Source organism: Macaca mulatta, chromosome X (genome assembly GCF_049350105.2).
Source record: "Macaca mulatta isolate MMU2019108-1 chromosome X, T2T-MMU8v2.0, whole genome shotgun sequence".
Taxonomy (NCBI): Eukaryota; Metazoa; Chordata; class Mammalia; order Primates; family Cercopithecidae; genus Macaca; species Macaca mulatta.
This window is the reverse complement of record NC_133426.1, coordinates 155,212,749-155,229,134: the sequence shown is the minus strand read 5'-3', so window position 1 is coordinate 155,229,134 and position 16,386 is coordinate 155,212,749. Positions and strand designations below refer to the sequence as shown.

The 16,386-nt window shown below is 41.8% G+C and overlaps 1 protein-coding gene across 2 annotated transcripts in view; it reads right to left on the bottom strand.

Annotated features, from left to right (window-relative positions):
- The window catches only part of AFF2 (ALF transcription elongation factor 2), a 498,887-nt gene that overhangs the window by 33,896 nt on the left and 448,605 nt on the right, over positions 1-16,386 (bottom strand). For both annotated transcript variants that reach the window (XM_002806427.4, XM_077988255.1), the window contains 3 exons: positions 6,167-6,326; positions 3,264-4,274; positions 1,435-1,556 (listed from right to left, as the gene is read on the bottom strand). In XM_002806427.4, coding sequence (XP_002806473.2) covers positions 1,435-1,556; positions 3,264-4,274; positions 6,167-6,326 — 1,293 coding nt within the window. The remainder of the gene's footprint in view (positions 1-1,434; positions 1,557-3,263; positions 4,275-6,166; positions 6,327-16,386) is intronic.

Genomic DNA, 16,386 nt, shown 5'->3' with positions numbered 1-16,386 from the left:
TCCAAGCCTGGAAACTGAGGAAGCAGTGCCACCACAGCTATGCCATTTTAGTACTTCTTCCTTGCAAACAGTGGAGGAGGGCTCTGGAATGACCATGCCTGACCATCAGGGGAGCATGTCTCCTCACATGCCTGGTCTACCCTGAGGTGAAGGGGTCAGGTTGCTCCACTGGAAGGGTCTCTAGTTCTGTGAACTTCAAGTATGTATGTGAAGGGATGTTTCAGAGCAAAGTTATATCAGAGAATACAGACGCACCTCACCAATAACTACTGATCCTCAGGGAGAGAGCAGCCCAGGACCCAAATCTCCTTATTAGTTAAACCAGATCTAGTGGTAATTGATCTTTTCTTTCCTTTCATCTCAAAACAACAAAGATCCAGACAAATGTAAGCTGATAACTTATTTCCGACATCTTATCTGTAGCAGATTGATGCCATATCACTGATGTTAAACTGTAATCTGTGAAATCAATTGTTAGCAGCAGTTAGCCAGATTGCCTCTCTGCTCTGGGCTGCTAATAAGCTCCAAAACTGGGCTTTGATGGAAGTAATCTCTAACGTTGAATGAATTTATGGCAATAATTACTCAGACAGAATGGTTCAAGTAGCTGACATGATTGTTAGTTAAGTGATATTTATAAGACAGAAATAACTTGGTCACAATGCTTGGCAGAAACAGAAGGCAGGACTTCTCTGGAGAAGACTCAAGCTGTTTGAGTGAGGAGGTGCCAGGAGGCCTCCTGATGGACTCTGGAACCTTCCACACAGAGAGAGAAGGAAAAAGGGGTGCCAGATCCTTGGAATGACATGTTTGGGGAGGCCAGAGAGATGAGCTGTCTGGGAGTGGCCCTCGTCCTGGGACGGCTCTGTGTCAGGAAAAGCCGGCATTTTATGTTTTCATTCCCTTGGCTTCTGTGGAATTCCGGACATAGCTACTGGTCCTCAAGATTCATATCAATGTTAAGTAATGACATCAAAGAGGAAGCAGCTGCCTCATTCTGTCAAGATCAAAGAGTTGCTTTTCCAGGGAAATTGGCTAATCACCATCAGAACTGAACGTTGGGTAGAAGCAAGTGATCTGGTGAAAGTGATAGGGCTTCTCTTGACGCTTCTTGTTAATTTATTTACTTCCTTTTACCCTTCACTGAGTGCTAAAAGTTCATTTTGACTAATTTTAGTGATAAATCTGAATTACAGTAAAGAAATGTTGCTAAAAGCTCATGGAGTCACCCCAATTCTGGCAGCCTATGTTCTACCCCTCATCACACCCTTGTTAGACCAGTGGCCAGGGACAGCTGTCAGGCCTTGACTGAGAGACTCCTGTTTTTTACCTTAAAGTATTCTGGGGTAGGATCCCCCAAACAGGTTCAATCAGGATTTCTTAGGAGTCTGAACAATCATACCAAGCCATCATATAGAGACAGGGCAAACTCACTCTCTAGTGTTGGGAGGCTTGTGGGGTGGGGCTGGTGAGATGCAAGGGGGGAGCAAGCAGATAGTTGTGGCCTCCTCCAGGCGCTGCTTCTTCTCAGGTATCTTCTCTGCAACTTCTGTTGGCTTTGACAAGGAAAAAATACACAGAGCTTGAAATGCATGGCACCATTCAGACAACCATATTTTATACACTAAAAACATGAGCAAGATACATAGTTCGCTTTTATTTTAACTTCTAGATTAGGTAGGAGAGTTAAATGTGCACCTTTGATCAGACAGAAAAGCAATCAACTTGCCTAGCCTAGTCCTACCAAGAAGTTGGCATTTGGGAGAGTGGAACTGTGTGATCTGAACCTCTGTGTAAAGACTGACTGGCATGAGAATCTCACGACAAAAGTAAAGAGAATCTATTAAATTTTGGACACTTCTCCCATCAACAATGCCCCCACAAATGAGTAGTTTGGAAACTAATATTGTAACTTGAATGTAACATAAATCCTGTCCAAGCAGCATGGGGATCATGGCTGACATGTAAAGACTGCTTACACAATGAGCACCATGCAAGGAAATGAACCACATTCAAAGCACACCTTTGGACTTTTGCATGTGCTGTTTTGAAGGTACATTGTCAGCTGTGGTTATACTGTCATCATCACTAAGTGTGGAGAATCAGTGGTAGGGCAGAGATCTTTGACTTCTTGGTCCCTATTTTGGAATATAGGTTGAGTAGCCATTATCCAGAATAGTTGGGACCAGAAGTGTTTCAGATTTTGAATATTTTTGAATTTTGGAATATTTGCATTAAACTTACCAGTTGAGCATCTCAAATTCAAAAATCCAAAATCTGAAAATGCTCCAATGAACATTTATTTTTCCTGAGTGTCATGTCAGTGCTCAAAATGTTTCAGATTTGGAGCATTTTGGATTTTGGATTTTCAGATTTGGGATGCTCAAACTGTACTCTCATTAGGTATGTTGGTATGCAACTCAGAGAGAATACCCTCTGTTTTGGAACTTGTAAAGTCAATCTGAATGATGACTGCAATCATTCTTGCAGCATCCTAGTCAGTAGGATGGCCTGGCCACAGTGGGGGCTGCAGCTCAATGAGGAATCTTAAGTCTTTCCTGGAAAGGGACAGAATAAATGAAGAAAGGACTGAGAACCAACCTCCTTTCTAGCCACTGTGACAGCACTGGGACAGAAATAGGATTACCTGAATATCATCATGAGATAACATCACTCTTAAAAAATCCTACCCTGAGATGTGGAGATACAACAGAATGAGCGTATTGGATACCAAACCATTTCTTTAGACGTAGTTCAAATGAAAAGGGCCACTCTGGATTTCACCTTATGAGTATACTTTATAGCCTTGGAATTCAGCTCTAACCTCCTGCAGGTAAGATTTTCCCAAGTCAAGCCTACCACATAGGTCAGTGATCCCAGCAGGCTGGGCAGAACATGTGGTTGGTAGGACCCAGGAGGCTCAGAGTATAACTAGGCTGTGGAGATGCTAATGTTTATCCAGAGAAATGAAGAAGCCCCAGAAGATGCATTTGGACATTGAGGGCACTTGCGTATTTTTCTTTCCTATGCATCCTAAGTCCTCATATGCCATAATGGACACTCTTGCCACTGGCTACAGATCATTCCTAGTTTTTCCTCTCTAGTCATGTCAAATACTGCATTTCCCACAGAAAGCATCATCACCTTTACCAAAATCTGCAATGCATTGCCATTGGCTTCCTTGAAAATGAGGCTCAAGATCAAGTTAGACAACAAACAGACACTGCTCACAAGCACTTGGCAGGCCACTTTGGACCGCTTACCTTGTGCTTACGCTTGCCCTTAGGGGCTGGTTTCTCCACAGCTGTGACAGCTGTCTGACGCTTGGGTTTTGTGGCAGTCTCCTTGTGGTCTGGCTTGGCAGGTGCTGCATGGAGTGAGTTGTGGCCAGGTACTCTAGAGAGTAAGTCAAGGTCAATCTTCACCCAGAGGTTTTTCAGGTTCTCATGATCTCGCAGAGGGGACAGCATTTCAGTTTGCATGACAGGAATGGGTGAAAATGTTGGCTCTTCATTACTGATGGATAAGTTGTTGTTGCTGCCACTGCTACTCATTAAGGTGCTGAGGGTCAGACTGGCACCACAGATTTCCTTGGATTTGGCAGTATTACCTCCAGAAATAATGCACGGAGGCAGGACTTTGATTTGCAGGGTCTCTTCCTGATCTGTGTTGGAGTCAGATGTAGATGAATCTGTTTCAATGAATTCCCGAGACTTTGGCACAATCTTGCCAGGCCCTCGGTACTTCTTCTTCTCGGTAGCCAAGGGCATGTTAGGTCTTGGTTCTTTCCTAGGGGCTGGTTTGTGGGCAGTGGCTTTGCTGCGGCCTCTTGGTGGGTCAGGAAGCTCCACGCTTTCTTTTTCTTTGGGAGTGCTGCTGGTAATGTTTGGTTTGGGCCAGGTAAACTCGTCAATGCTGGTGTTCTTCTCAACCTTTTTGGGCTGTTTTTTCCCAATTGTCCTTTGAGCCACTGTCTCACTAGTTGTTGACAACTTATGCTTCAAAGCCTTTGTTTCTGGAATTTTCTGAGTGGGCCGTGGACGGACTTTCTCCCTAATGAGGCTGAGGAGAGGCCTTTCTTTGGGTTCAGCTGGGACCTGACTGGCATTCGTCTTCACTTTCATCTGGACTTCCATTGGTTGGATGATTGGAGGAGGCAGAGAAATAGTCTCCATGGGTGTTTCATTTTGGCTACAAATAAAAGACTTGTTCTGGGATGTCACTTTGTTAAGCCATTTATCCAGTTGCCACTTGTTGGTTGAGGGTGGTTCAGGCTGCAGATTGAGAAACAGCAGCAAGAATGATTTTTACACTTGGGAAGGATTCAAGAGAACCCTCAGTACAGAGACTACTACTAAAAGCCTTGGATGTCAAGTGACTGTTCACACATATACAAATACACACACTCATACACACACACCTGCACACACCCACTATCCATAATATTCAAATGACCTAAATAGCCAGATACAAACCAGCTGCAGTCTAGTTATTTAAACTCATTTCTACTCCTTCTCTGAAAATATTCTCTACTTTGGCCAGAAAGAAAAGAATTATTCACAGAGAGATGTTCTAGTCGGTTGGCAGGGATGCCAATGAGGGAAACCTATTTCCAAAATCCTTTATGGGAATCATCAGTCAACCTCTCACCAGGAGGCAGAGGTAATAGTCTCCGATCCTGAAAGGAACATAAGCGCACCTCAGGTATAATTCAAAAGGAAACGCTTTCCAGCTGCCAAAGTGCCAGTGCCTTCTATGTGATGCTGTCATTCCCTGCAAACAGATTAGGCCTTTTGTATTTTTACTGAAGGACAAAAAGAGTTTACTTCCAAAAAATAGAAACCACTGAGCTTTCTTTGGTGTATGGGCAATAACCAATTTATAGGGACATGCATGCAGACATTAGCATCCACTAAACCATGGCAATGATGTGTACTATTCGGGTCCTTGATTCCTAACTCTGAGTTCTGCCAGCTGAAAAAAGAGTCATCATTTTTATTACAAGAGCTCTTCTTTTGAAAGCCATCAGCTGAGGCTTATGGTACCAGCCAATAGAGGGTGACAGAATTAAAAACACTTGAGTAGTTGTGATAGCAACCTGCACAAGACAATGGCAGGCAAGGGTTGTGGAAGTTGTATCGGCTGCCATTGTGGGCAGCAGAGTTCTCGGGTTGAGAACATCAGCTCTGGATACACATAGACTGGGGTTTTCAGTCCTGGCTCTACCACTGTCTATCTGTGAGATCTTGGGAAAGTTCTTTTTAACCTCCTAGAACTTTATTCTCTCATCTATAAAACAAAGATAATAATAAGTACTCTGTAAGGTTGTCATGAGGATGATATGAGACAATGCAAGTCAAGAGCTCAGCACAGTACCTGACACACGCATGGTCCATGTTCAACAGGTATTTCTATTATTAATAGCAGTAATTCATTATTGTCTCCTATTTTTTTTTTCTGATTATTGAAAAACAAGTGTATGGAGATCCGGGGGTTGAGGGTGGAATTTACTTGCTGTAACCAAATGCAGGCTCAGGGAAATTGAGTAGCTATCCTGGACTCAGAGTGGATGTGAAGCAAATTCTTTTATTTCAAAATTATTATTTTCGTATTTCATGGAGCTGTGTTAAATGTCTTGGTGAATTATTATCAAACACACTTGAAGGATGCATATTAAAATAAAGAACATATAACATTTAAATAATCATTTTACCTTTAAGGAAAGCCATACTTCTTGGGTCTTACTTGCCAAGTGGCAATTCACACTTTAATCACTTTAATCTAGAGTAAGGGTTAGTGTCCCCAAGGCCAGAATTGGATCTTGACTAGCTTCATTTGTTCTCTCAGAAGACAAGCTGCTAGTCTATTCATTACTATGCTAGTTTTACTATGCTAAGAGTAGCTAAGTGAGTCACACAGCAAATCAGTCACACAGCAAAACATGTATGCATGTTAGGACTATGTGAATATATGTTTTTTAAGAATGCTGTTAAACATCTGGATACTTTTCTGAAGTGGTTATTGTGCTGAATTAATTATTGTGCTGAAAGTGTGAGAGTGTGTGTGTGTGTGTGCGTGTGTGTGTGTGTGTGTGTGTGTGTGTGTGTTGAGGGTGCTGCCTCCAGGACAGGCAGATCATGGTTAGGGCTCTGGCACCTTTACTCACCTCTGGAGTGGCCACACGAGGTGCCTCATTAGATTCGCTGTCAGTGGTGCTACTTTCAGTGTCTGAATCTGACTCAGAGCTGCTCTCCGATTCACTGGAGCTGCCAGAACCCCCACTGGTTTGCACTGCAGGTGGGGGCTGGGGAGTGGCCAAGGGTGGGCTGAAAGAAAAACAACATAATTCATTGCCTCATTTACTCTCAAATCAGATGGAAAACAGCCCAGTTCAGCAGAAGGGCCTATGATCCATGAATTACCGGCAGAGTGGGGTTTACCATCCCCATTTTACAGATAGGAAATGTGAGGCTTAGGAGGTCCAGTGACTGGCCCAAGTTGAAAAGTTTGAAGAGAACCAGGCCTATGTGTATCCAAGTTCCTTGGCTTTCCATCACACTGCCTTGTCTTCCAGAAAACCTTGCCACCCTCACTCAACATAAAAACCTTAAGCCAAGTTTGCATGCCTTCTGGATGCGGATATAGATGTAGTGCCTTAGATGTTGAACTGTCCCTTTTTTTTCAGGTAAGATAATTTTTCATTTTTTGTTGCCCCCTTGTTCAATACCCCACAGGTTCATCAAGAGGCTCTGATCTTAGTGAAACATATGGTATATAGTTCTATTACCAAGAAGGAGTGAGTTCAATTTTAATTAGAGGAAACTGAGGTTCAGAAAGAGGGTGGAGCTGGTCTCTGCCTCCCAGCTAGTTGGAGAGCCAAGACTAGCACCTAGCACCCTGGCCCCCCAGCTGCCTCAAAGGACACTAGTTGTGCTGAGCGTATTCATTGCTGAGGGCCTGGTGCTCAGCCTCAAAGTGACTAGAGTTGGTCCTCAATTTCTGTCTGTTGGGTGTATGAATAAGGGAATGTGACAACACACTCCTAGGCCTCCTCCACCATAAGTTTTATAACCTCCTTGTAACTCTTACAAGGAGGTGTGATCATAAGAGACCAATCAGCTGTAATGATTAATTTTAAGTTTGTAAAGCTGACCAAGCAAAGCGTTTGGAAAGTGACACCATTTGCTACTCTGCCTTTATTGATAATCAATACTCCTCCTTACCAATCGTTTGCTCTCTGTGTCCTATAACAAACCAGCCTCAGCTGCATCTGGGCACACTGGGGTATGCCATCACCTTTCTTTTTCTCATTGTCGCTTTGGACTGAATTTTCCTTTCTCTCAGAAATGGGTCTCTAAATTTGGGGGAAGGTTCTAATCTCCCTCTGTTTCTTCAGCCTAACCCCTCTTTGGAGATCAGTTTAGCTCATGGGGAGGGGGGTGCTCAGGGCCTGTTTGTCTGTTTGCCATCTACTGGGCCTTCACAGCCCCTTGCATGCAGCAGCAACTTGACTTGCTCTCTCCCTCGCATTCCCCAAATCTGAAGCAGCAGCTTAGTCAAGAGAGCCCAGTCTGGTCCTGGAGATCACCTGGTCCTGTGGCCCCATGTTTAAATGTGACAAAGAGGATCCGCAAGGATTCCCCAGTCCCCAACTCAAGGAGCACAGACATTTATTCATTGCCTGAACCCAAACGAGTTCATGCCCCCACCCCATGCCCTCACTACAGCCTCTTCTCCAACATTACAACTCTCTCGCTGAGCTGGAGCCATACTGAGTTGCTGCTTGGGAAGGAACAGGATCCCTTCAAAGCCAGCATGGGCTCCTCATCAGTCACTACTCAGTGCAGAGAGCCTTTCCACTTCCTGTGCCATGTGTCCTTAAAGACTGGCCCTTTAATCTCCCAGGTAGACATTTTCTTTCATATAGTGAAAGCTCATTTTAAACTGCTATCTGCTAAGTAAATGCGAACTACAACTACATTCCTCTGTCAAGTACATCAAGAGATTAGGGAAAGTACAAGAAATAAGGAGACTACTGTATCTCCTGAGAACTGTGTGTCTTCCCCCAGCAGTAGGGGGAAAGGGAGGAGACCTATATAACAGGGCTCTTATTTCTCTGTATTCTTTTGTAGATCTCTCTTTAGTGTCAGTAATGATACCCTATTTAGGCAAAGTTATCTTTAAATCTAATCAATTGTTTTTGACCTTGGTTACTAAATAAAGATTGAGAGAACAGAAATCTAAGTGAGACTAATCCAGAGATTAGGCTAACTTGGCCTCAATTCCTCCCAAGTGAAGTTTTAAATATAACACAGAGCATTTGCAACACTGAGAATACTGGGTGGTGGATCGAGGGATAAAATCTAATTTGTATCCACATTTGTGATTCTCAAGTGAAAAGGCTGTTTTCTAGTATCATTTCACATTTATGCACTCATTTATTTTAATAAGAAGCTGGTCATCCTGCTATTACTAAGCTAAAATAGACTCTAGGTTGATTTTGGAATATTTCTGGATAGAGTTCCACTTACTAGATATTTTTTTTAGCAACTTCTGTAGGAAACAAAAAATCCCTGGGATTACTTCCTCAAAACCAAACACATTAAGGTGATACACATGAAGTACAGATGATTTATCGACCAAAATCAACTTATTCCTCAGCTAAATCAAAGTTTCATGGATTTAGTAGAAAAATGTGTGTGTGTGTGTGCGCGCATGTGTGTGTGTTTTGTATGTATCTTTCTTATCTAAAGCCCTTCTGAGAACAGATGTATTTTAGCATTCAGATGTTTCTAATTTTAAAAAGTAATATGCTGAATATACCATATATAATATTCTCAATGGGATCTGGATAAGCACCCCTTAATAAAACTTGTTACTATTGCTGCAGTAACATTCACAGTAAGAGGAATACATAAATGTTTTAAATAAATATCTTTACAGCAGTTTAGGTCAGGTTTTATCATCAAATGAGTTTGTCTCGAGGTTAGAAAAAAATATTGGTTCTCAGAACTTGTTGAATTTCAGAATTGTAAGAAATTATGGATGTGAATAGAAACCATATATGAAAATCTGACAATACTTGTAAGTAGATATAAATAAATACATGAAATTAAAATTGTTTTAAACATAAGGGCAACCTTGACTGAGACCCAATGAAATGATACCTGAAATTATGTATCCTAAGAATTTTTGTAGCTAAATCTGTTTCTGCGTTCTCAGGTGGGACCCCACGCACAGTCAATTTTGCCAATGAACACTTAGAGAAAATTAGTATAGGAAGAACAAGAAGAAGTACATCAGCTTTTTATACTTAGACATACAGATGTGGGGATAAGAAGGAGGGTGGACTTTAATTCAGGGGGGACACCATGAGAACTCAAACTAGGGGTGAAGGACTTCAGTGTGTTAGTGAAAAGAAATTGCTTTCTCTGGGAAGTTGCACAGTTGGAAATGGAGAACCAGCATTTGTGGAAAGGAATAACGGTTGCTTAAATGGAGGCAAGACTGCTCTCACCAGCACCTTTCCAGTGCCTCTACTCTCCATCTTCTGCTCATGGGCTTGCTGGAGACTGTAGATGCAGCCAGTCTGCTAAAGAATGTAAGCTCTACATCTGAGTCTGGGCCTCATTTCCTGTGGGCCTACCTTGCGCCCAGTTGGGACTGCTCCCAGGGACAAAAAGTGAGTACAAAACTGAAACATTGTCTTTAAAAGCAGGACAAACATCAATATATGAATAGTTGGCCTAAGGCCTCATTCTTGTCTGGAATATACCATGGAACTTTCAAGTTGGCAAAGCATCATAATATGTCACTTTCAGTTCTTCACTGAAATCTGTTAGCTGTTCAGCTAGTTAAATTTCCACTTCTGCTACATTTATTTTCATACATTACTAATTTATTTTCCAGATGTATATTAAAGTGGCTATGAGTAAAGCTAGCCCATGTAATACTTGATTCTGCCTAGGAGATGAAACACTAATGCACAGTTTATATATTCTTCATTCACTAAGACTGTATTAATGTTATTTTTCACACATCATTTACTTTCATATTTCAATAAACTGCTTTTAAAAAGAATGCTAGTGGTTACAACAAACATAATGTCTGATACGAAAAATAATTAACATTTGCTATATTAAACCATCCACTCTATAGTCTGTAAATATTAAAAGTATACTCAGTAACTTCACTACAATGTAATAAAACTTCTCAAAGGACCCACATTTGTAATGACTTCAAAGTCAACTGCTCAACCTTTTCAAAGATCAGATTTTGCTATCTTATTCATCAGAGTGAGCCATCTTTACCAAGTAGAACTAAGCTTCATTTTAATCCCAAACCCATTTGTTAGGTCTTCATGGTCGTAGGCCAGACTGGGGGCAGAGAAGATGGCTTAGCAAGTCAGTGACCCTAGCAGGGGAATCCAAAGCTGGGGAAGGTGATCAAAGAGTAGGCCAGTAGGAGAGACGCTGGGGAGGCGTTTAAGATGCCTTCTCCAGACAGGGTTGGCCCTGGTGGAAAGCTTGAGAGTGCCAGGGGGAAAAGATGGGCTTTAAGAGATAGTCCGGGCATGCTAGACTCTATATGTGATAGTCTTTCTATGCTTACACCACCCAGACTCTTCTGCAATAAAGGGATTAATGTGTAGCACCATAATTAATGAATAGATGCAGAAAAGATGATGAGGCCAAAGGCCACGTTGAAGAAACCGACTATTCTGCCTGAATAAGACTCTGGGTTGGGGATGGGGGCAGGGGCACATATACTGAAAATTTTCAAACAATGTGCAGGTCTGCCCTGGCAGCAGGGAAAGAGTGGGCTTGTTCTGAACTTCCATGGTAAATACAAAACCAATGAGTTGGAGATCTAGTCAGGAAGATTTTACCTCAACATCAGGAAATACTTTTAAAAACTTACAGCTGACCACAGAAAGAATGCACTACCTTGCATGCCAGTGAACCCTGCACTTTAGGTGAGCAGATAGCCAGCGGCTATAAAGAATGTGGAAGAAGAATCCTTATTGTGGGTCTGAAGTGGGGTTGGGTGATCTTTAATATGGAGTCCTGATAAGTAAGCAACAATGAGGAAGGGGCCCCAGGTGTGGGAGGGCCCAGGTGGGGAAGAACAATGAACAGTTGTTCTGAGAGATGGCTAATCCCAAACAATGACCTCATTCCACGGGTACAATGACCCTGCTTCTTGGGCAAAATGACCTCTTCTGTACATAGCCCCCTCCAGCACAACCCTATAAAACTTCCCTCCAGCCCCTGCCTCTTTGCAGACAGCCCCTTCTCTGATGTTGCAACCTTGCAACACATTTTCATACTTTAATAAATCTTCCTTTCTTTTCCTATAACTGTATTGGTAAATTCCTTTACCGCTTGCACCACTGGCCCCACTACCCACAAAATTTAAGGTGTCTTCCAACTCAAAGATTATAATCCTTATGAACCTAATGTGTATTGGGGATTTTAAGTGAGGCTGTTTATGGACTTCATGAGAAAACATGTGAAGAGACATTGTGCAATCCAATCTGCTCCTTAAGGCAAGTCTAGGAATGTCCTGCTCTCTACAATACTTTATCAGTCACAGGGTTATTTTATAAACCTTACAGGATTAAAACTGCACTTCTGTAAGGCTATTTTATAAGTCAGACTTTTTACTAATTCAGATTAACAGCCTCCAGAAAGCCAAACACCAGAACCAGTGCTGTTTGAGTCTAATTCTAATTTAACTGTAAATCCCTTTCTCTGCAGATAAACAGAGATGATGAATTGGTCATTCTGCTCCATCAAGCTGTGTGGGCATCCAGACTATGTATAGGAAATGTACATGGGAGGATTCTATAAGCAAGTCCACAGGGTATTGATCTTGGCAACACATTTCACAAGGCCCAGAACTTGCCAAAGACATGGAGCATGAGATGTTTAATGGGAGAGTCCTATATGAAACTCTCCTCTTCAGTTAAGACTTGTATGAATTTCATCAACTTGACTGTGTTCTGGTTTTACTGGGATCAAATGTCTGTCTACTAGATAATTTAGAACGGTTTCATATTTGATTTCATCATAAGCTGTAATGAGATGAACTTCGGGCAAAGGAATCAACATCCGCAGCTGATCTTATCTCCCTTCCTCCCTCATTTTTGTCTCTGAATTCTGGGTTCCAGAACTGGAGCACTATGCCTGCCTCATCACATTAGGCCACCAGAGGCAGATGCTCTGAACCCTGAACCTGTTCTAGCCAGAGAGTGGGAAGAATCCATTTTGTCTGTGTCAGCAGTTTTGAAATCTTTCCCCCATCTCCCCTGCCCCCTGAAAATCCACTTAGCCCATTTCTGCAACAAATAGTATACGCAGAAATAGAAAGCAATGGAAAGTGTACACAGAAGAATAATATATAAAACTGATAAAAGCAGAATTGCTGTAGTGGAAACAAGAAACAAGGGATGTGGAGAGTGGAGGGAGCCTATGTCCCCAGCAGCTTCCCCACCTCCTTGGGATGCCCCCCAAGCACAATTTGAAAATAAAATAATTCATATCCCAATATCATCACAAGCAAGTAATAATCAAATATATTTTCTGCTAATTCTCTGATGCTATTGATGAGCAGACAGTCGATTATGGTCCAGTTGTGATCTGGGCCACATCCTGATGTAACTTCAGAAAAAGATTATCTTTGCCTAACTTGTATACACTAAGATGTTTGTCCTGTTATCTCATCTGATGTTTGAAATAGAGCCTCCTCAATTTATCTGCAAAGAGTAATAAGGAGGTCAACACCTATTCATTCCTATTCATTTTCTCAGACAAGTTACTATACATGACATTGCTAAAGCCCTGAATGACTGAAGTGATCTGTGGTTGATGGAGTAATGACTGACCCAAAGATGTCCGTATCCTGATCCATAGAACTTGTGAATATGTTACCTTATATAGCCAAGGAGATTTCACACATGTGAATATTAAGGATCTTGAGATGGGGAGATTATCGTGGATTATCCAAGTGGGCCCAATGTAATCACAGGGATCCTTGCGAGTGAAAGAGGGAGGCAGAAGAGGAGGCCAGAGTGATGCCATGTGAGAAAAACTTGACCTGCTATGCTGGCTTTTGAAGATGGACAAAGGAGGCCAAAAGTCAAGGAATGTGGCAGCCTCTAGAAGCTGGAACTGGCCCTCAGTTAACAGCCAGCAAGACAATGGAGAGTTCTATCCTGTAACCATAAGGAATTGAATTCTGCCAATAACTCACATGAGTAGGAAACAGTTTGTTCCTTAGAGCCTTCATAAAGGAATGCAGCCATTACTGACACCTTGATTTTAACCATGTGAGACCCACATCTGACTTCTGACCTCCAGAACTCTAGGATGACAAATGTGTATTGCTTTAAATCACTAAGTTTGAGGTAATTTGTTACAGCAGCAATAGGAAACTAATACAAGAGCCAAATAATTAAAATTCTGAGTGCACCCTCTTACACCTGAACAGATTTTCTTCTGTTTGTAAAATTTAGTTTCCCTTCAGAGAAGTCCAAACATATAAGCCCACCCTGGGAAGGGAAGCTAGAGGGCTAAATGACGTGCTGTGAAGCAGATCTCTGAGTAAAAAGATGCTAGTAGATTAATGCCACATCAATGGTGCAATGAGAGGTTACATCTTCCAGAGAGGCTGCAAACAGACTGTTTTGAACTTTTATGATAACTATAAGTGACTGGCTTTTTACATTTTTTGATCACCAGCTTTTAGTTCCTATTTTTTCTAACTTACTCAACGCCTACTTCCTTTCTGAGAAGATAATTATGAGTGATTTTGGCAATGGCTTTTCAGCACCATGTTTGACTCACAACTAATCAGGGCTTGGTTGTCCTTTCTGTAGGCTGACCAGACTCAGGCACTTGGCCTCTTCTTTTCCTACCTGTGCCCTGTCTCCCATTTTCAATCCACTGCCACATATCTAGATAGCTGCATTTTCTTTACTGGTTTTAAAGAGTCAGTTTTAGTACACTGGGAAGAGCATAGGGTTGGCAGTTAGATGATCTGCTTTTGAGTGTCACCTTGGATACTTCATCATTGTATGACTTTAGGCTAGGCACTTAACATAAGGGTCTCAGTTTCCTTACTTGTAAAATGGGGATAATATATCACATAGGTTTTTAAGAGGGCTGGATGAGGTAATTTAGGTGAGAAAACTCACAAACCCATGCTTCTCCAAATTTAATGTGCATAGGAATCACCTGGAGATCTTATTAACCTGCAGATTCTAATTAGGTAGGCTTGGGGCAAGGTCTGAGTTCTGCAATTCCAATATAATCACAGGTGATGCAGATAACTCCCAGGGGACCATACGGAGCGTGGCAAGGCTAATATCTACATGGGGCTATTCAGATGGGAGCCACTGGGAGAAAAGGAAGTGGTTTGAAACTAAAGGCTAAAACCCAATTTTGAGGTAAACTGTGAATTTCACTTTTTCATAATTATTCTGTCCTCCTTTAGCAACAGAGAAAGTTGACTACCTTGTATCATTTTTAATCTGACTTGGTGAAATTTAAGCTTTCTTTAGGCAATTGTTCCTGAACAATTTCTATCAGATTCCTTCTGATAAGCTGGGATATCAGTTTACCACTTTCCTGAGCCTACTTGCCCACACCAGCAGTTCACTTAATGTATGTTTCTTTCCTGTGAACATGTCCTAATGATGACTAATGACGTTCAAAGGTGGCTTGCCACTGCCCAAGCACAGGGTCATAGCAGGCTATATCCATGGCCATAGTGGGGATCCAGGGCATAATTCATCCTGGTAGTGCTAGTGTTCATTATATGCCAGGAACTGGGCTGCTGAGCACTTTCCCTGCAGTTTCTCTTAATCTGCACCACAATACTATAAATTAGATACTCTTACTACTTCCAGTTTACAGCTGAGAATGCTGAGATGCATCACCAAACCATATCAAGTTGAAAAATAGTTTTAAGGATACTATGAGATTAACTTCAATATGCAATTTCAAAGGAGTGAAAAAAAGGCACTTGGATTCAACCTCACCATGGAGGATGTCAGCATGTTCCCAGTAAGACTGGCCGATGTTGGCTAATGGACCATTATGTCTTGAAAGCATTGCAATTTGTATGTGGGAGAATAAACTGATATTTCGGTTTCTATGGAAATAATTTTAAAAATCATACTGACTTTTCTGGCATGAGACAGAGCTGTTTCAATCAAACAGCCAAACAGGCAGGAAAAAGAATAATATAAAGCCAAGTATTTTTGTACCTTTTGCCTTTAAAGCCCATTTTTAAAAAATGGGAGCAAAGGAGAGAAGAAAGGCAAGCAAGTGGATGTGAACACTGACTCCCGTGAGCTCTGGCCTCTGCAAAGCTGAGAATGAATGATTGAGTGGCAGCTTGCATTCACAAGAAACCCAGAAAGGGCCAGGAGTCTATAACAAGGTCAAGACCTTCCCATAAAGAATCACATCCATCACAAATCGTAGGTGGAGCAGGCTATGTACTTCCACTGGGAAGTACATAGTGTCTTAAACCCAGAAACTGCTTCCATGGAGGAATCTCCTCTACTGTGTTCCAAAAACTGGCCCAGAGATGGGGCCCAACTGCTTGTCAGGAGAACCCAGGCAGTTGGTGGGCTGAATTCCCTAGGAAAGTACAAAGCATGCTTAGACAGGCACAGGTCTTCCTGAAGATAGTCTCACAGTGGCTTAGCATAAGCCTCTGCCTCTTTGCCTGCTTTATGTCTTCTTTCCTATTACTCAGTATACTTAGACCTGCTGCTCAATTTGGGAAGTGGGCATTGCTCTTCCAATCTCTCCTTAGACTACATCTCTTTTGTGATGTTGGTCAATGCTATTCTCCTTATCAGTATTGTCTGCTTCCCTTCATGTCTGATCTGTTACCTGATATATCACAGACACTTGATTTAGAAGGTAAGTTTCTGAGACCAGAGTCTTTATCAACCACATATTCTGTAAAGTGCTTAGTGTGCTTAATACACCCTAGAGTAAAGCCATAAAGAATTCTTCTCTATAAATCTCAGGGAGTATTGTCCACAGACACATCCTCTGCCTTTGGGTAGGCACTTAACATCCCTATTGCTCTGTGACTCTATGGCTTCAAGAGGATATCATCATCATCAGATCAGTAAGATCAGAATACTTTTAAGTGCAGAGCACTTGATAGTTTTCAAGCAAGTTAACTCCCATGATTTGATTGCCACAAGAACACTAGAAGGTAGAAAGAACAGGTATCAAAGGATTACCTATTCACTAGGGTACTGTGACCATTGACTAAACACTGTCAAGTTTGAGGCTATGAGAACAATCAAAACTCACTACAAAACTCATCTTTCTAATCATATCAGAAAGCAATAAGACT